This window comes from Rhincodon typus, chromosome 8 (assembly GCF_021869965.1).
Source record: "Rhincodon typus isolate 14 chromosome 8, sRhiTyp1.1, whole genome shotgun sequence".
NCBI classification, from domain to species: domain Eukaryota; kingdom Metazoa; phylum Chordata; class Chondrichthyes; order Orectolobiformes; family Rhincodontidae; genus Rhincodon; species Rhincodon typus.
In genome coordinates, this window is record NC_063339.1 from 4,598,423 (window position 1) to 4,619,565 (window position 21,143).

Below are 21,143 nucleotides of genomic sequence, written 5' to 3' on the forward strand. Positions count from 1 at the left end.
CTGCTTGATGTGGAAAGTCTTCTTGGGGCCTGGGATGGGGGTGAGGGGGGAGGTGTGGGGGCAGGTGTAGCACTTCCTGCGGTTGCAGGGAAAAGTGCCGGGTGTGGTGGGGCTGGAGGGGAGTGTGGAGCGGACAAGGGAGTCACGGAGAGAGTTGTCCCTCCGGAAAGCAGATAAGGATGGGGAGGAAACAATGTCTTTGGTGGTGGGGTCGGATTGCAGATGGCGGAAGTGTTGGAGGATGATGTGTTGGATCCGGAGGTTGGTGGGGTGATACGTGAGGACGAGGGGGATTCTTTTTTGGTTCTTATTGCGTGGACGGGGTGTGAGGGATGAGTTGCGGGAGATGTGGGAGATACGGTTGAGGGCGTTCTCGACCACTGAGGGGGGGCTGTTGAAAAACGAGGACAACTGAGATATACGGGAGTGGAATGCCTCATCCTGGGAGCAGATGCGGCGGAGGCGAAGGAATTGGGAATAGGGGATAGCATTTTTGCAGGAAGGTGGGTGAGAGGAGGAGTATTCTAGGTAGCTGTGGGAGTCGGTGGGCTTGAAATGAATATCGGTTTCTAGGTGGTTGCCCAATATGGAGACAGAGAGGTCCAGGAAGGGGAGAGAGGTGTTAGAGATGGTCCAGGTAAACTTAAGGTTGGGGTGGAAGGTGTTGGTGAAGTGGATGAACTGTTCAAGCTCCTCGTGGGAGCACGAGGCAGCGCCAATACAGTCATCAATGTAACGGAGGAAGAGGTGGGGGATAGGGCTGGTGTAGGTACGGAAGAGGGATTGTTCCACGTAACCTACAAAGAGGCAGGCATAGCTTGGGCCCATGCGGGTACCCATGGCCACCCCCTTTGTCTGTAGGAAGTGGGAGGAATTGAAAGAGAAGTTGTTGAGGGTGAGGACGAGTTCGGCTAAGCGGATGAGGGTATCAATGGAGGGGGACTGGTCGGGCCTGCGGGACAGGAAGAAGTGGAGGGCCTTTAGACCATCTGTATGGGGAATGCTGGTGTAGTGGGACTGGATGTCCATGGTAAAGATGAGGTGTTGGGGACCGGGGAATTGGAAGTTCTGGAGGAGGTGGAGGGCATGGGTGGTGTCACGGACATAGGTAGGGAGTTCCTGGACCAAGGGGGAGAAAATGGAGTCCAGATAGTTGGAGATAAGTTCGGTGGGGCAGGAGCAGGCGGAGACAATGGGTCGACCAGGGCATTCAGGTTTGTGGATTTTGGGAAGGAGATAGAAGCGGGCAGTGCGGGGTTGGGGAACGATGAGGTTGGAGGCCATGGGTGTGGGAGGTCACCTGAGGTGATGAGGTTGTGAATGGTTTGGGAGATGATGGTTTGGTGCTCGGGGGTGGGGTCATGATCAAGGGGGCGGTAGGAGGAGGTGTCGGAGAGTTGGCACAGCAACTCATATTCCGCTTGGGAACCCGGCAGCCCAATGGTATCAATGTGGATTTCACAAACTTCAAAATCTCCCCTCCCCCTACCGCATCCCAAAACCAGTCCAGCTCGTCCCCGCCTCCCTAACCTGTTCTTCATCCCCTCCTCCCACCTCAAGCCGCACCCCCATCTCCTACCTACTAACCTCATCCCTCCCCCTTGACCTGTCCGTCCTCCCTGGACTGACCTATCCCCTCCCTAACTCCCCACCTACACTCACCTTTACTGGCTCCATCCCCGCCTCTTTGACCTGTCTGTTTCCTTTCCACCTATCCTCTCCTCTATCCATCTTCTATCCGCCTCCCACTCTCTCCCTATTTATTTCAGAACCCCCTTCCCCTCCCCCTTTTCTGATGAAGGGTCTAGGCCCGAAATGTCAGCCTTTCTGCTCCTATGATGCTGCTTAGCCTGCTGTGTTCATCCAGCTCTACACCTTGTTGTCTCTTGAAAGGGCTCGATGTTGTGCTTCTCCTGCCAGTCTGTTTCTCAGCGATATTGATACACCTAATGTAGACATCCCTCAACACGATGAATAAACTAGCATGGCCAACACACTTCATTTGCATATCTTTGGACTATAGGAGGAAACCAGAGCAGGTGATGGAAACCCATGCAGACGTGGGGAGACGTACAAACTCTACACAGACACACAGACAGTCACCTGAGGCGAAATTGAAACCAGGTCTTTGGTGCTGTGAGGCGGCAGTGCTAACCACTAAGCCACTGTGCCAACCTCCCAGTCTCCTTCACAGCGATACTGACTCCCTGCACACTCCTCCCAGTCTATTTCACAGCAATGCTGACTCATAGAAACATAGAAGATAGGAGCAGGTGGAGGCCAATTAGCCCCTTGAGCCTGCTGTGCTATTCATCATGGTCATGGCTGATAGTCCAACTCAATAGCCTAATCCTGCTTTCTCCCCATAACCTTTGATCCCATTTGCCCCAAGTGCTATATCTAGTTGCCTCTTGAATACATACAATGTTTTAGCATCAACTACTTCCTGTGGTAATGATTTCCACAGGCTCACCACTCTTTGGGTGAAGGAACGTCTCCTCATCTCCGCCCTAAATGGTCTATCCCGAATCCTCAGACTGTGACCCCTGGTTCTGGACACACCCACCATCGGGAACATCCTCCCTGTATCTACCCTGTCTAGTCCTATTAGAATTTTGTAAGTCTCTGTGAGATCCTCCCCTCATTCGTCTCAACTCACGCGAAAACAATCCCAACCTCGTCAATCTCTCCTCATCCATCAGTCCCACCATCCCCGGAATCAGCCTGGTAAACCTTCGCTGCACTCCCTCAAGAGCAAGAGCTTCCTTCCTCAGAAAAGGGACCAAAACTACATGCAATATTCTATTGACATTGACATTCACGTCCCCATAAACATAAACCTCCTCATAACATACTTTTTTTGACCATTGTCATGTTTCCTAAAATTTTTCCCATTTGTGCCGAGTCTTCTTGCCTCTACAGTCTCTGGGGATTACTTACATAATTGTCACTTATTTTTGCTGACTCAGTACTTATTTGACTGTAACCTGTTCCCTTCGCAGGAATGCTCTCCATACGCTGCTCATTTGTACGATGCAGAGGATCCAACTACCCCGGTCAGGCAGCTGCCAGGTCTTTGTGACGAATATTGTGTTGAATTCTGGAATAAATGCAAGACAACCGTGCGCGCCTTAGTGAAAGAAGGGGAGCTTCTGGAACTTGTATCCAACAGAAAAAAATTCTGTCATGTCTTACAACTGCAAGACCTGGATTATTGCTTCCCTCGTGTCCTATCCAACAACAATCTGACGAGGAATCTTGGGGCAGTCGTAGCTGATTCTGATGGCTGCCTCCAGCTGTGCCTGGAAGAAATAGCAAATGGTCTGCGCAATCCTGTTGCAATGGTGCATGCCAATGACGGGACCCATCGGTTTTTTATCGCTGAACAGATTGGCATAGTGTGGGCGTATCTGCCCAACCGGGCCAGGGTTGAGAAACCATTTTTGAACGTTACTCAGGCAGTCTTAACGTCACCCTGGGAAGGGGACGAGCGAGGATTTCTGGGCCTGGTATTTCACCCAAAATTCAAACACACTGGAAAGGTCTACGTATATTACTCTGTGGAGGTGAATCTCGAAGAGAAGATCAGAATCAGTGAGTTTAGAATTTCTTCCCATGACATGAATATGTTGGACCATAGTTCTGAAAGGTAGGTGCAGATCATACTGTCACCCCTTACGTACACACCAAAACTGAAAAACATTCTTCAACTAATCCAAACCACCCTATCCTCAATCTGCAAGATCCTTCCCTCTTGTTCTGCCCAATAAGAATCTGGCTGAAAATCTTCAGATAATGACAGTTATTCTCTGATTTCTGTTGATTTTGTTCGCTTCACCACTCTGTTCACCCCATCCCTCAACCAAACTCCAAGCTTCTGTCTTTTGATGGCTAACCGTAAGGAATGGTAAGGAGGAGACAAATGTCTGTTTGTGTGTTGTAAGTTCACAACACTGCCCATCGAGGGCATTTGTCACAATATTGGACAGTACGCTGTTCACCTGCCCTTTGGCTGAGTTCATTTAAATGAAGGATCTGAAAAACTGTCAACTGTCTAATAAACAAACCTTTCTTTAGAGCAAAGGTTATGATTATATGAAGTAGGCCATTCAGCCCCTAAGCCTGCTCCACCATTCAGTTACATCATAACCTCAATCTATATTTCTGCAAACACATGATAACCTTTCACCCACAAACAAAAACAGAAATTGTTGGAAAAGCTGAGCAAGTCTAGCAGCCTCTGTGAAGAGAAAGCTGAGTTAATGTTTTGGGTTTGGTGACCCTTCCTCAGAACTTAATAAAAACCAAAAGAACTGCGGATGCTGTAAATCAGGAACAAAAACAAAGTTGCTGGAAAAGCTCAGCAGGTCTGGCAGCATCTGTGAGAGAAATCAGAGCTAACGTTTCAGGTAGAATGACCCGTCCTCAGAACTCTGAGACAGTTCTGAGAAAGGAAACAAAAACAAAGTTGCTGGAAAAGCTCAGCAGGTCTGACAGCATCTGTGAAGGAGAAAACAGAGTTAACATTTCAGGTCCGGTGACCCTTCCTCAGTTCTGTAGATACAATCTTTCTAATGGCCTATATGACCGAAACTTTACCTCCTCACTCTTGTATTTGATACCCCTTGCAATAAACGATGAGGTCAGAAGTTACACAACACGAAGGGGCAGTGCTCTGAAAGCTTGTGATTTCAGATAAGCCTGTTGGACTATAACCTGGTGTCGTGTGACTCCTGGCTTTGTCCACTCCAGCCCAACACCGGTACCTCCACATCATGAATGACAAGATGCTATTAGCTTTCCTAATTACTTGCTGTAATACCAACTAACATTTTGTGATTCATATATGAGGACCCAGATCCCTCTGTGTCTGAGGGCTCTGTATCCTCACCACTTAGATAACATTCTTTTCAGTCTTCCTGCCAAAGTGGGCGATTTCACATTTTCCCACATTTGCTCCATCTTTGTTCACTCACGTAACCTATCGATATCTTTGTGTAACCTCCTCGTGACCTCTTATCAACTTCTTGTGTTGTCAACAAATTTGGCAACTGTCCCTTTATTGTCATTTATGTAAGTTGTGAACAGTTGACATCCCAGCATCAGTTCCTGTGGTACATCATTACATCTTGCCAACATAAAAAATACCAGTTTACACCTCTTCTGTGCTTCCTGTTAGCCAGCCAACCTTCTATTTATGCTAATATGCTACCTCCTACACCACGAGCTTTTATTTTCCACAATAAACTTTGACGTGACACCTTATCAGGAAATTCTGACACCGGCTCTCTTTTATCCACAGTACAGCACGTTTTATGTGCTCAAAGTTTTCCAATAAATGTGTCAAAAATGATTTCCCTTTCACAAAATCATTCTGACTCTGCCTGATTACCTTGAACATATCTAACTGACCTGCTATCACCTCTTTAATCATTGCGTTGAACATTATCCCTATGACAGATGTTAAACCAAGTTTCCTGCTTTCTGTCTTCCTCCCTTTTGGAATAACAGAGTTACATTTGCCATTTCCCATCTATTGGGACTGTCCTTGAATTAAGGAAGTTTTGGAAAATTAAAATCAATACATCAACCATCTCACTCCACCCTTCTATTCACACCCTAAGAAGAAATGCATTCAGACCTGTGAATTGGTCAGCCTGCAGTTTCGACAATTTAGTCAATTCTTTGGTGGTTGTGATTTTCCTGAATTCCTCCCTCCTTTCCGTTTTCTGTTGTATCGCTGCTTCTGGGATTTTACTTGTATCCAAATAATATTCGTGCCACACAAGTGCCAGAAAATAACCATCTCTAACAAGAGTGAATCTAACCATCACTCCATAACATTCACTGGTGTTACCATCACTGAATCCCCCACTATCAATATCCTGAGGATTATCATTGATCAGAAACTCATATAAGTACTGGGGCTACTAAAACAGGTTAGAAATTCAGAATCCTGTGGAGAGTAACTCACCTCCTGACTCCTCAAAGCCAATCCACCATCTACAAGGCACAAGTCAGGAGTGTGATGGAATACTCCCCACTTGCCTGGATGGGTGCAGCCCCAACAACACTCAAGGAGCTTGTCACCATCCAGGACAAAGCAGCCGCTTGATTGGCACCACATCCACAAATATCCACTCCCTCCACCACCCAAGCTCAGAAGCAGCAGTGTGTACCATCTACAAGATGCACTGCAGAAATTCACCAAAGATCCTCAGACAGCACCTTCCAAACCCACGAGCACTTCCATCTAGAAGGACAAGGGCAGCAGATACATGGGAACACCACCCCCTGCAAGTTCCCCTCCAAGCCACTCACCATCTTGACTTGGAAATATATCGCCTTTCCTTCACTAACACTGGGTCAGAATCCTGGAATTCCCTCCCTAAGGGTATTGTGGCTCTATCTATAGCACATGGACTGCAGCAGTTCAAGAAGGCAGCTCACCCCCACCTTCTCAAGGGGCAACTAGGGATGGGCAATAAATGCTGGCCCAGCCAGTCACACCCGTATCTGTGAATTATTTTTTAAATCCTCTAGAGTTAACATTGATGAGGACTCGTTCAATTAATCTGCCATTTCCTCATTCTCTATTATTAATTCTCCAGTCTCACTTTCAATCAGACTGAAGATTACTTCGCTGAGTCTTTTCTTTTTTAAGTGCTTGTAGAACTCCATCGTATCTAATTTTCGGGTGTTGAATTTTAGCAGAATTCAGGTCAGTGTAAGTTTCATGGAGGGTTCCTCTCCATGAAGCCTAGTGAGCTTTCTCACTGTCCGTCACAAACCACCAGCCTAGCAACATATTGCTATGGCACTCAGCTTGGTATCTTACCTCTGGCCAAACGTGGAAGCTGATACCACTGCCAGGATCTCCCAAGAATCCTTCAAAAGCCTTCCAATTGTTGAAAACCTTCACTATTATTCAGGAACAGGAAAAGCAAGAAGAAAAAAGAAAGAACCAAAGCTGTGTTTGCTTCTCAGAACTGGAAGACACTGCTCATTTGTCAAGCAGCAAACAACTTTGCAGTCAATGAGTTTACAGCCAATTGCTCCTTGCTCATGTCTAGTGGAAACCATCGTCAACAAAGTGCTCAACAACCAGAAACATAAATTTCTGGTAAAGCTCAGCAGGTCTGTGGAGAGAAATCAGAGTTAACGTTTTGGGTCCAGTGACCCTTTCTCAGGACTGGAGGACAGAACTGTTTTGTGGAAGGGTTACTCAACACAGTGAACGTTTTCAACAATTGGAAGGCTTTTGAAGGATCTGTTAGTGTAGGTAGATCTCTTAACGTGAAGTATGAATGCTTGTGACACCCTGGACCTGTGGGCAGCCTGCTATATTGTCAAAGCCTACTGCCCTCGCCCCAGGAAAATGAGATGAAGCCGCGTGATCTGTCATAAGTTGCATCAGTAATGTCCTTGATATGGTTTTGAGATGAGGATTTTGAGATCCCACAGAAGTCACCAGTGCACGGTTACATAAAAGTTTAGCTGCAGCAATTACCAATCACGAAGAACTGCGGATGCTGGAAATCAGAAACAAAAATGGGAATTGCTGGAAAAACTCAACAGGTCTGGCAGCATCCATGGAGAGAAAGAAGAGCTGACATTTCAGGTCCAGTGACCCTTTTTGAAAACAGACACTTCTGAACTAGGCCCACTGTACCTGAAATGTTAACTCTGCTTTCTTTCCACAGATGTTGTCAGACCTGCTAAGCTTTTCCAGCAAGTTCAGTTTTTGTTTCTGATTTCCAGCATCTGCAGTTATTTCAGTTTTTAAATGATTGGCAACAAGTGTGAAAGTGGGAGATTACTCAACTTGTTAAGAAGAATAGAAGAGCTGAATATATTCAGAAGGTGTAGAACTTGTAAATGTTGATATTCAGAGGGACTTGGGAATTGCTGTTATTATAAGGCAATTGGAGTGCAAGAGTAAAGAGGTCTTGCTACAATTGTCCAGGGCTTTGGTCAGACCATATCTGCAACACTATGTGCAGTTTGACAATCAGATATAAGGAAGAATGTACTTCCATAAGAGGGACTATATGAGGTTTCACTGGATTGCTCACTAGGGTGAGGAAGCGTCCTAAAATGAATGGCTATATAAGTTGGTGTTACACTTTCTGGAGTTTAGAGGAATGAAGGACAATCTTATTGAAACACAAAAGTTTCCAAAGGGGCTTGTTAGGATAGACACAGAAAGGTTATTGGACAATCTGGAGCATAGGGAATAATCTCAGGATAACAGAACAATCCTTCAGGACTAAGATGAGGAGAGTTTTCCTGTTCCAAAGAGTGAAAATTTCTCCTATGGAAGGTCGTGGAATGCACCATCATTTAGAACTGTGAAAGACAGACTTTTGGTCCCTCAGCACAAAGATTAGCCAATCCTGTACTTAATGGAGGAACAATGTTGTATGGTTTACTCTAGCTCCTATCTCAGGGAGGTGATGGCCTAATGGTATTGTTGCTGGACTGTTAATCCAGCGACCCAGATAAAGTTCTGGGGACTTGGGTTCAAATCCTGCCATGACAGATGGTGGAATTTGAATTCAATAAATATCTGGAATTAAGAATCTACTGATGACCATGAACCGATTGCTGATTGTCGGAAAAATCCATCTGGTTCACTAATGCCCTTTAGGGAAGGAAACTGCCATCCTTACATGGTCTGGCCTACATGACCCCCAGCAATGTGGTTGACTCTTAACTGCCCTCTGGGCAATTAGGGAGGGGCAATAAATGCTGGCCCAGCCAAACACCAAGCACAGTTTGCCCCCTTTCTGCATTCTGGAGGGACCGTTCCCTCAGTAACATTCCTCAATCATCTCCAACATTTGCTCCCCTTGCCAGGGCATCTCTGATACTAGTTAGGTGCCAAATGTGACTTCATAACTCCTCCGCCCTCATCATCTAAGGCTCTAGATATCTCTCCCAGATCAAACAATGACTTAAGATAGTAAGAATGCCGATGCTGGAGTCTGAGATAACACAGTGTGGAGCTGGCGGAATGCAGCAGGCCAGGCAGCATCAAAGGAGCAGGAATGTTGATGTTTCAGGTCGGGACCCTTCTTCAGAAATGGGGAAGGGGAAAGGGGCTTTGAAATAAATAAGTGGGGGGGAGCGGTGGTACCAGAGGGTTGCAGTGGGAGAGAGATTCACTAAGCTCTTTCCAGAGGGAGGAGGATAACTTCTTCAAGGTAGGCATCCTTAGAAGAAGCTTCACAGTGGGGTTATAATTCACTAAGATAGTAAGAACTGATGATGCTGGAGTCTGAAATAACACAGTGTGGAGCTGGAGGAACACAGCAGGTCAGGCAGCATCAGAGGAGCAGGAAAAATCACTTAAGTTTTCTCTGTCACCTAATACAGTATTCAAAACCCAAGGCATGATTCCTATTATAAGATGCTCTCAAACAAATCCAATCAAGGCTTTGCCTTTGTTTTCAAAGAGATGAATTAGTTTCTGCCAACTTTCACCAAACATCCTAATTTTACAGGATCATTTTGGAAGTGGATGAACCAGCGTCGAACCATAACGGAGGACAGCTCCTTTTTGGTGATGATGGCTATCTCTACATTTTCACTGGAGATGGCGGAATGGCAGGGGATCCGTTTGGGAAATATGGAAATGCTCTAAACAAGTAAAGTAATATTTCTTGCATTCAATATACTTTCACTGATATTTTTCTAAAATGATTTCCGTCAAAGGGTTGTTCGATGAAGCATTGAAAGTGAACAGTGGAAGTACTTATAGAATGGGGTGGGAAGAGTTTGTGAGCTTACGAACAAGAGGAGGCCACTTGGCCGTAAGACCATAAGAAATAGGAGCAGGAGTAGGCCATTCGGTCCTTCGAGCCTGCTCCATCATTTAATAGGATCATGCCATAGATGACATTCCTCACATCCAAATTCCTGACCTTTCCCCATAACTCTTAATTCCTTGACTGATCAAGAATCTATTTACCTCAGCCTTAAATATACACAAGGACTCTGTCCCCACGGCTTTGTGTGGCAAGGAGTTTCAAAGATTTACAACCCTCAGAGAGAAGGAATTCCTCCTTAACTCAGCCTTAAATTGGCGCTCCTTTATTCTGAGACTATGACATTTGGTCGGAGACTTCCCCATGAGGGGAAACATCCTCCTCAGCATGTACCTGTCAAGCCCCTTAAGAATCCGATATGCTTCAATGAGATCACCTCTCATTCTTATAAACTTTACAGAGTAGAATCCCAACCTGTTTAACCTTTGTTCATAAGACAATCCCTCCAGACCGGGGCGGGGGGTCATCCTAGTGGACCTTCTCTGACCTCCAATGAAATAATATCTCCTTTTACCAGCACTTTGTACAGTTCCAATAAGACATTCCTGATCAAATATTCCAATCCCCTTGAAATAAATGCCAACATTCCATTAGCCTTCCTGATTCTCTGCTGCCCCTGTGTGCTCGCTATGTTGTGCACACAAGTCCCTTTGTGTTGCAGCTTTGTGCAGGTTTTCTCCATTTAAAAAATATTCCTTTTTTGTTCTTGATGAACAACGAACAAATTCACATTTTCCCACGTTATACTTCATTTGCCAGCATTTTGCCCATTAATTAACCTATCAGTACCTCTCTGTAAACTGTTTGCATGCCTCTCACAACCTGCTTTTCTGACTATTTTAATGTCATCTGCAAATTTATACATTGTAAACAGTTGTGGTCCCAGCACTGACCCCTGTGGAACATCAGTGATCACAGATTGCCAACTCCTAATCTCCACTCGCTGATCCTTGCGCAATAGCCAATACCCTATCCATGCAAACAAACTACCTCCAACACCATGGCTCCTTATCTTATGACTTCACCTTTTGTGAGGTACCTTATCAAACACCTTCTGCAAGTCAAAATACAACACATCTATTGGTTCGCCTGTATCCACTCTGGTTGAGACTTCCTCAAAAAATCTCTAATAAATTAGCTATGCATGATTTCCCTTGCATAACGCCATGCTGACTGATTGGGGGATCCGGTTGGGAAATATGGAAATACTTAAAACAAGTAAAGTATTAGGGAAGGAAATGGCCATCCTTACCTGGTCTGGCCTATATGTGACTCCAGACCCACAACAATGTGGTTGACTTTTAACTGTCCTCTGGGCAATTAGGGGTGGGCAATAAATGATGCCTAGCCAGTGATGCCCTCATCCCGTGAATGAATAAAAAAACAAGATTGTGATATTCCAAATGCTGTACTATTACTACCTCAAGAATCAGGACTGAGTTATCTTAGAGGTCCTCAACATTGACTCCAGACCTCATGAAATCTGATGGTTTCAGGTTAAACATGGGCAAGGAAACCTCCTGCTGGTTACCACATCCCTCAGCTGATGAATCAGTACTCCTCCATGTTGAACAACACTTGGAGGAAGCTCTGAGGGTAGCAGAGATGCAAAATGTATTCCGGGTGGGGGAATTCAAAGTCCACCATCAAGAGTGGTTTGACAGCAGTACTACTGATTCAGCTGGTCAGGTGCTAAATGATATAGCTGCTAGACTGGGGTCTGCAGCAGGTGGTGAAGGAAACAACAAGAGGGAAAAACGTACTTGACCTCATCCTTACCAATCTGCCGGCTGCAGTTGCATCTGGCCATGACAGTATCGGTAAGAGCGACCATCGCACAGTCCTTATGGAGACAGAGTCCCACCTTCACATTGAGAACAACCTCCATTGTGTTGTGTGGCACTATCACTGTGCTAAATGGGACAGACTTCGCACAGATCTAGCGACTCAGGTCTGGGCATCCATGAGGCGCTGTGGGCCATCAACAGCAGCAGAATTGTACTCCAGCACAATCTGTAACCTCATGGCCCGGTATATCCCCCACTCAACCGTTATTATCAATGATGTGGAGGTGCCGGTGTTGGACAGGGGTGGACAAAGTCAGAAGTCACATGACACCAGGTTATAGCCCAGCAGATTTATTTGAAATCACAAACTTTTGGAATGTTTCTGCTTTGTCAGATGAAGTGACTTCTTCTGAAATGTTAGGCTATAACCTGGCATTGTGTGAATACTGACATTACCATCAAGGCAGGGAATCAACCCTGGTTCTTTGGAGAGTGCCAGAGGACATGCCAGGAGCAGCACCAGGCACATGTAAAAAAATAAATGAGGTGTCAACCTGATGAAGCCACCAAACAGGACTACTTGCACACCAAACAGCGAAAGCAGCAAGTGATAGACAGAGCTAAGCGATCCCATGCCAATGGATCAGATCTAAGCTCTGCAGTCCTGCCACATCCAGTTGGGAATGGTGGTGGATGATTGAGCAATTCACTGGAGGAGGAGGCTCCACAAATATCCCCATCCTCAATGACGTACAAGCCTAACACATTAGTCCATAAGATAAAGCTGAAATATTTGCAACAACCCCCCACCAGAGGTGCCGAGTGGAAGATCCATCTTGGCCTCCTCCAGTGGTCCCCAGCATCACAGATGCCAGTCTTCAGCAAATTTGATTCACTCCATGAGATTAAAACATGATTTGAGGCACTGGATAGTGCCATGGGCCCTGATAACATTCCAGCAATAGTACTGAAGACTTGTGCTCCAGCCAAGCTGTTCCAGTACAGTTACAACACTGGCATCTACCCAACAATGTCGAAAATTTCCTGTGTGTGTCCAGTACACAAAAAGTAGGACCAATCTAACCCAGCCAATTACTGCCCCATCAGTCTCCTCTCGATCATCAGTAAAGTGATGGAAGGTGTCAGTAACAGTGCTATCAAACAGCACCTGCTCAGCAATAACCTGCTCAGTGACGCCCAGTTTGGGTTCCACCAGGGCCACTCAGCTCCTGACCTCATTACAGCCTTGGTCCAAACATGGGCAAAAGAGCTGAATTCCAGAGGAGAGGTGAGAGTGACAGCCCTTGATATCAAGGCTGCATTTGACCGAGTGTGGCATCAAGGAGCCCCAGCAAAACTGGTATCAATGATACTGGTATCAAACTGGTATCAAACTGTCCAGTGGTTGGAGTCCTAGGGTCAGAAGTGCCGGTGACTGCACAATGTTCAGTTCCCTCCCTAAGGGCATTATGGGTCTTTCTACAGCACATGGACTGCAGCAGTTCAAGAAGTCAGCTCACCACCACCTTCTCAAGGGGCAACTAGGGACAGGCAATAAATGTTGGCCCAGCCAGTGATGCCAAAGTCCCATGAGTTAATAACTAAAACAAAATTCATTCCAATACTTTTCCAACAATAGATGTTAGGCTAATGAGCCTAGAGTTACCTGTTTTTGTGCCTCTTTCCCTGTTTGAATAGGGGTGTCACATTGGCAGATTTCATTTGAGCCTGCTCAGCCATTCATGGCTGACTTGATTTTAACCTCAACTCTATATTTCTGTATATCCTCAATAATCTTTCGTCCTCCTGGTAAACAAGGATCTATCCAACTTTGCCTTCGAATTATTTAAAGATTCTAGTTTTGAGGAAAGGAATTCCAAAAACTTTCAACCCTCAAAGATAAAAAATGTTTCCTCATCTCTGGTTTAAATGGGCAGGCCCCTATTTTTAAACTCTGGCCCTTGTTTTTAGATTCTTTTACATGAGTAAACATCCTTTTCACACATTCCGATCGCTTAATCTGAACTACTAACATCCTTTCTCCCCCAACACTCCATCCTCCCAAACCACTCCTCAACTATTGCATAAATGCTGTCCCCTCCACACCATGTCAGCTCTGAGGAAGAGTCATCTAGACTCAAAAAGTTAGCTTGCTATCCTTGCATAGATGCTGCCTGACCGGCTGTAATCTCTAGCATCTTTTGTTTTCAGTACAGATTCCAGCTTCTGTAGTAATTTGCTCCTATCCTTTCCACATCCACCTGGTCAAGTACCCTCAGGATCTTATGTCTTTGGGTTGACTGTTCTTTCAGATTTTCTTTTCTTGTCAGACAATGTGGTGATAATTCCGGGATTTTTTTTTCCCATTTCAATTAATTAGGATGAAGGCAGATGCAAATAAATAAGAGGTTCACTATGCCAATCACAATTGAACTGCCCTGTAAATATTTTAAATGCCAAGTGTTGTTGGTCACAATGCGATGTAATTTTCCTGTGTCTTCACACCTCTCCAGGTCAGCTCTACTGGGTAAAGTGCTTCGGATAGATGTCAACAATAATAATCGTGGTCCCCTTTATAAGATTCCACCAGACAATCCCTTCATTCGGGACCCAGATGCACGGCCAGAGGTTTATGCCTATGGTGTGCGGAACATGTGGCGATGTTCTGTAGATCGAGGTGACCCTCAAACAAGAGAAGGAAAAGGAAGAATCTTCTGTGGGGATGTTGGACAGAACAAATTCGAGGAAATTGACATCATTGAGAAAGGGAGGAACTATGGTTGGAAAGCAAGAGAAGGGTTTGCATGCTATGACAAGAAGCTCTGTGCAAATTCCTCCCTGAGTAAGAAACCATTTTTTTTTTATGTTCATCTAAAATAATTGTTTGTAGCATCAACCAGTTCTCTCAACTGTCTTCATCCAAATCTTTGTGCTCCATTTCAACTGTTAGCTCCATGTCCTCCAGTTTTTTCAATTGTTCTATTGCTTAAATCTGTTCTTCCTTGTGACTATTGCTAAATACCTGCTTTCCATTTCCAGCCACTTGGATTTTGATTTCACCATTTGAAAATTCCCTCCATTTTATTCTATCATTGCTCTTTGCTGACAGTTTATTCCAAAACTCTATTATCCCTGGGTGAAAAACGTTTGCCTGATCTTTCTCCTTTCTATAATAAAGGCAAAATATCACAGACGCTGGAAATCTGAAACAAACAGAAGAAATTACTAGAGAAACTCATCAGGTCTAGCAGCATCTCTGGAGAGAAACAATTAATACTTCAATTCTGGTATGACTCTTCTTCACAACCCTTTAGTCCATTATGACTCTTGTGAAGGAGACTCATAAAACTGACTTGAGTTAATTTATTGTTGTCACATGTACCTAAGTACAGTGAGAAGTTTTGTTTTGCATGCAGTACAGGCAGATCATAACATAAAAGGACATACAGATCATAGAGTGCTTAAACAGAGTGAGGCATACAAGGGTATGGCTGCACAGGAGATGCACAAAAGCAAGAACAGCATTAGCAAGATCAACATTAGATTTGAAATTAGAGAGGTCCATTCAGCAGTCTAATAGCAGTAGAGAAGAAGCTGTGCTTGAACCTGTTGGTCTTCAGACCTGTAAGTAGACTTAAGAGAACATTATAAGTAATTTTTACAGACTTAGAATTGAGGTGCAATTGAGGTTGTAAAAAATGTGAGAATAAGATCTGCTATAGAGAGCTCGCAAACAATCCCCTGGTATCGATGTCATCTTGAATCGTACCCCTATTAATTCTGCTTTTCTTTCTCTCTCCACCGATGCTGCTAGATCTGCCAAGTTTCTCTAGCATTCTCTCTGTTTATTTTCTCCTATCCAACTTCTTCACACTGGAACTTGAGAGATTTATCAGACAGAATAATTTGATGCAGTAACTTTGTCAAAATTATTGCACAATAAATTATGAAACCATCATATTTTGTGATCATTTATTAAGGGTCTTGGATTCCTTGGGTAAGAACAAGATATTTTAGAGTCTTTAACAAAGAAATAGGTACCAAGGTGTTGCATGGGAAAATGTTATTTAATTACTTTCTGTATCTAAGACCATAAGAAATCAGAACAGGAGTAGGCCAAACAGCCCCTGAAGCCTTCCTCACTAATCAATTGGATTGTGGCTAATGCAACATTTCTCACATCCACTTTCCTGCCCTTTCCCTGTAACCCTTGATTCCCTGACTATTGATCTCAGCCTTAAATATCCACAAGGACTCTGCCCCCACAGCTGTCTATGGCAAGGAACTGCAAAGATTCACAACCCTCTGAGGGAAGAAATTCTTCCTCATCTCAGTCTTAAATTGGTGCCCCTTTATTCTGAGACTGTGTCCCCTCTGGGACATAGACTCTCCCATGGGGGGAAACATCCTCTCAGTATTTACTCTGTTCGCCTCTTAGAAATCCCGTTTATTTCAACTGCATACTAACTCATGTACTAGAACACCTCGATCTCCCTGCACCTCGGAATTCTGCAGTTCTTCGCCATGGAAGGAATACTCTGGTTTTTAATTCTTCCTGCCAAAGTGAATGATGGCACATTTTCTCTTATTAGACTTTTAGATTATTATTCACTCACTCAAACATTCTATGTCCTTGTATCCACCTTGTATTCTCTTCACAATATCCTCCCCTATCTATTTTCCTGCTATCATTCACTTCACCGAAATCATTAATATCAATTTTTAAAAGTGTGCCCCTGTATACCATGGCAACTGGATCCTGCCCCTCCCAATACAAGGTCCTGTCCAGTCATAGAATCTCTACAGTACGGGAGCAAGCTATGCAGCCCATGAAGTCTGCACCAACCCTCTGAAGAATATCCCACCCAGATCCACTGCCCTACTCTATCATTGTAACCCCACATTTCCCATGCCTAAGCCACTTAACCTACACACAATGGATATTTAGCATGGCTAATCCACCTAACCTGTACATCTCTGGACTGTGAGAGGAAGCCAGACCAAACCCACACAGACACGGGGAGAATGTACAAACTCCACACAGACAGTTGCCCGAAGCTGGAATCGAACCCCGGTCCCTGGTGCTGTGAGGCAGCAGTGCTAACCACTGAGCCACCCTAATGCCCCTGAGTCCTCAGCAGACGTCTTGAAATTTGACAGTAGTGAGACAACACTGTCTTCTGGATTCACACTCTTAACAGCAAAGAACTACATTTACATATCGCCTATTGCCACTACATTGCTTTTTGTGTCCACCACTTAAATGACTTCCTGCATCAGTCTGCAATTTTCTGTTAGTTCAACTACCCTCTGACCTTCTCAGCTGATCAAGAATCTCAAACCCGTTGGATGATTGCAAAGGCTGACACTTGTTTATTTCCTTTTTTAATATATTTCACTAACACTACCATTTTGTTTTAAGCCTTAGGAATAGAAAAGGCCTTTTAGCCAATTACCAATTGGTCACCTATCAGCTAACATCTCTTCTGCAGTAGAGTCAGAATCAATTCCCAATCAGTAGCAGTCTGCCCTTGGATGGAAACAGGTCCTTCACCCCAACTTGTCCCTTGTCCCTGCCGCCCAGTTTTCACAATTAATCTAGTCCCATTTGCCTGCATTTGGTCCATATCCCTCCATACCTATCCCATCCTTGTACCTGTCAAAATGTTTCTTAAATGACAAAATTGTACTCCTTCCACTTGTTCTTCTAATTGATGCTGATTGCCTCTGGGTCTTCTTTTTTCTTGCTGTCATGACATGGTTGAATTTTACATTCAGTTTGAAGGAGAGAAGTGTGCATCCAAGACTAGAATTTTAAACCAAAAGGGGGTGTTTTCATGCATTAAATACAGCTATTTAAAATAAACTAGTAGATTGATAGATCAATAGAGATGTATTGGCAGACATTTAAGTGAATTTTCAGAATGCCCAGAAAAAATACATTCCAATGAGGAAAAAAAATTCCAAAGAAGGATACATCTGTGGTTAATTTTGTTTTTAAGAGTGACAAACATAAAGAAAACAGCATATAATTGCGCCAAGGCAATTCAGAAAATTGGACAGATTGTTAAAAAATAAACAGAAAAGAATGACTAAGGGATTAATATGGAAGGAAAAATTAAAGTACCATAGAAAGATAGTTGGAAATATAAGGTCCTGATGGACTTCAGCCTAGGGTCTTAAAGGAAGTGGCTATGAAGAAAGATGATAGGTTTGTTTTAATTTTCTATGATTCCCTAGATCTGGGTATTGTTTGGAAAATAGATAGGGAGATGAAACAAGATACTATAGGCCTGCTAATTTAACATCTGTCATAAGGAAAATGTTAGAAGCTAATTTTAAAAAGCATGATACTTTAAAAGTTCAAGATAATCAGGCAACGTGGCTCTGTGAAAGGGATGTTTAACATAAAACACCGTGACTATATCCAGGGAATGTAAAAAGGACGTTTTCATATTGTTGGGTTGTTTTCAATAAAAGTATGACTTTCATCCACAGTAACTTCCATCAGCATTTCTCCTCATTGGCTGCTGAGACACTGAACAGTTTCATGGTTGTTCTTTCACAGATGATGTCCTGCCTATATTTGCCTATCCACATAGTGTTGGAAAGTCTGTCACTGGGGGTTATGTCTACAGAGGCTGTGAATCTCCCAACCTTAATGGACTCTACATATTTGGTGACTTTATGAGTGGGTAAGTTATTAACAATTGACTTGTGAGTACCAGTGACATAGTCAGTGATCGATGGAATTTGCAGAGAAGAAATACTTGTCAAGGAAGGTGGGAAATGTTAGGGGACAATCCAAGCCATAGTATACAGGTCTGGTTTTATAGAACTTTTTCTTATGGTGAGAAAAAGCGCTAAGAAAGATGGAGTTTCTGAAGGTCAAGGCATTTGAAAGCTGTGACATTGATGGTGGGGTACCAGGTTGGTCAATGCACAGGGAACACTGGAAATAACTAACAAGTGAGGTTGTTGACTTGCTCGCCGAACTGGCTTGTCCTCGTTCAGATGTTTTGTCACCATGCTAGGTGACATCATCTGTTGGAGTCTCCGATGAAGCGATGTTGTTCTACTCCACTTGAAATTTATACTGTCCGGTCCGTTATGGGGAGCACTGTCATTTCCGGTTTTAATCTGTATGGATTTGTATATGGGATCCAATTTTATATGTTTGTTGATTGAAGAACCATGCCTCTAGGAATTCCCGTGCGTGTCTATGTTTGGCTTGGACTATTATCGTTACTTTGTCCCAGTTAAACTGATGGCCTTCATTGTCTGAATGTACATATATTAAGGAGAGTTTGTTGTGTTGTTTTGCTGCTGGTTGATGTTCAGGGAAAATTCTGGTGGCAATTTTCCTTCCTGTCTGTCCAATAACTAACAAATGCCTCATGGCCAATCCCATCAGTCAAGTGGTAGGCTTTAAACTGCTTTTTTTATCCCCAGACAGTGGTGGGGGTCTGGAATGACCACCCAGGCAGGTAGTTGAGGCAGGAATCCTCACAACCTTTTGAAAAGAAAGAAAGTGGAAGAGCACTTAAAATGTTAGAACGTTCAAGCCTAGGGCCTAGTATTCGATGGGCCAAAGGATCTCTCTATTATGTATGAGTCTAGGATTCTACCACAGCAAGCATTGTCCTTCTAATTTCCACTTGACAGGTGGGAGAATGGGAAACTGCATCTTCACAAGGTTGGATTGGTTAATAATGATGTGTTGATGCCAATACATGGATGCAGATAGGGGTTTTATGATTTAGTAGTGAGATTCTTATCTCACCGTTCAACACTTGGATAGAGAGTTGGATTTTTTGCTCTTGATGTTGATCCTTCCCCGCTGCCAGGCTCAATCTATTGTTCCAATTTTCTCACCAATGCCCACATTGTTCAGGGGCTGAGAATTTTCTCTCCCTATACTGTGATTATGGTCAGATCGGGTGGTACTTGATCCATCTGTGAGACAGCTTCCAATTTTGGAACTGACACTGGGCATTGAGTACAAAGTGTTCCATTTCAGTTCACCATCACCTTCTCAAGGGATGGACAATGAATGGTGGCCCAGCCAGTAACACCCACATCCTGTGAGTGAATAAAAAATATTCACTCACCATGCTCAGTGGTTAGCACTGCTGCCTCACAGCGTCAGGGACCCAGGTTCGATTCCACCCTCGGGTGACTGTCTGTGTGGAGTTTGCACATTCTCCTCATGTCTGTGTGGGTTTCCTCCGGGTGGTCCGGTTTCCTCCCGCAGTCCAAAGATTTACAGGCTAGGTGAATTGGCCATGTTAAATCGCCCGTAGTGTTTAGGGCTGTGTAGATTAGGTGGGTTATAGGGGAATGGGTTTGTGTGGGATGCTCTGAGGGGTGGTGTGGACTTGTTGGGCTGAAGGGCCTGTTTCCATGTTGAAGGGATTCTATGATCCATGATCCTCTATGATAATCCTTCACTTTGTTAAAATCACAGTTTTCGATAGTAATCACCTTCATTTAATCAGCTTTGTTAACCCATTGTTCTTCCCCCTACCCAGGCGTCTAATGGCACTGGCTGAAGATTCGAGAAAAGGGAAGTGGTATGATTATAAGATCTGCATGGGAAGGGGCCAGACATGCCTTTTCCCAGGACTATTGAACAAATATTATCGGTACATTATCTCCTTTGCTGAGGATGAGGCAGGTAAATTTTGCCTATCTAATGTGGACTGTGATTTGCACCAATTATATTTTTAACAGCAGTTTAATGAAATGAATGACTGTATATTTAATTTGGAGTATTCCATCCCACTTTTCTGCCCCCATACCTGTGATAGTTTGCAGATTCTGGGACAGGCACAGTTTGATGGTCTTTACTAACTTCCAATTCCAGCTTTCTCACAAGTCCTGCAGTTAAGTTTGTTCCCCACTAGAGAAAAGTCTAATGACTGTGACCATGGTAATCTATCCCTCATTATCCTGACTTTTGGTCTCTCTGCAGCCTTTTATACCGATGACCACACTGTCCTCCTTTTAACATCTTCCCTCCATTATCTATTTGGTTGAATTCTTCTTGCTGAATCCCAATTTTATCTATCCAGTTTTTGCTAAAAGAATATCATCAATGACCTTTTCTTTCATTTCTGCTCAGTAACTTCTAGGCTCCCCTTCTTCCCCTAGTATCTATCTTTAACTGGTTCTTATCTCTCATCACTCTGTTGCTCCTTAGAATTATCACCCAAAAGTACAACATCAGATTCCCCAATATGTTGACAATTTCCAGTTCCTCCTTGCTCTATCAAACTCTTCACTGCCTGATTTGTGACGCTGCTTTGTCCGATGTCCAGTCCTGGATGAGCAGAAGCTTCCTCCCATTGAATACTGGACGAATGAAACTACTCCTTTTCTTGGTTACTATACTCTTCCATCTCCCTGGTGACTGTCTGAAGTTGCATCTTTGGTATATCTGGTACTGAGATGTATTTCTAGCCTCATATCTATACTAGCAAGAGTGTCCTCTTTTATCTTGACATGCAGGAGCAGTGCTCCGAAA

The 21,143-nt window shown here is 44.0% G+C and overlaps 1 protein-coding gene across 2 annotated transcripts in view; it reads left to right on the top strand.

The window, feature by feature from the left end:
- hhipl1 (HHIP-like 1) overlaps nucleotides 1-21,143 on the top strand; it is a 43,624-nt gene that overhangs the window by 11,364 nt on the left and 11,117 nt on the right. For both annotated transcript variants that reach the window (XM_020523121.2, XM_048600417.1), the window contains exons 2-6: nucleotides 3,003-3,649; nucleotides 9,507-9,650; nucleotides 14,131-14,459; nucleotides 18,186-18,312; nucleotides 20,149-20,294. In XM_020523121.2, coding sequence (XP_020378710.2) covers nucleotides 3,003-3,649; nucleotides 9,507-9,650; nucleotides 14,131-14,459; nucleotides 18,186-18,312; nucleotides 20,149-20,294 — 1,393 coding nt within the window. The remainder of the gene's footprint in view (nucleotides 1-3,002; nucleotides 3,650-9,506; nucleotides 9,651-14,130; nucleotides 14,460-18,185; nucleotides 18,313-20,148; nucleotides 20,295-21,143) is intronic.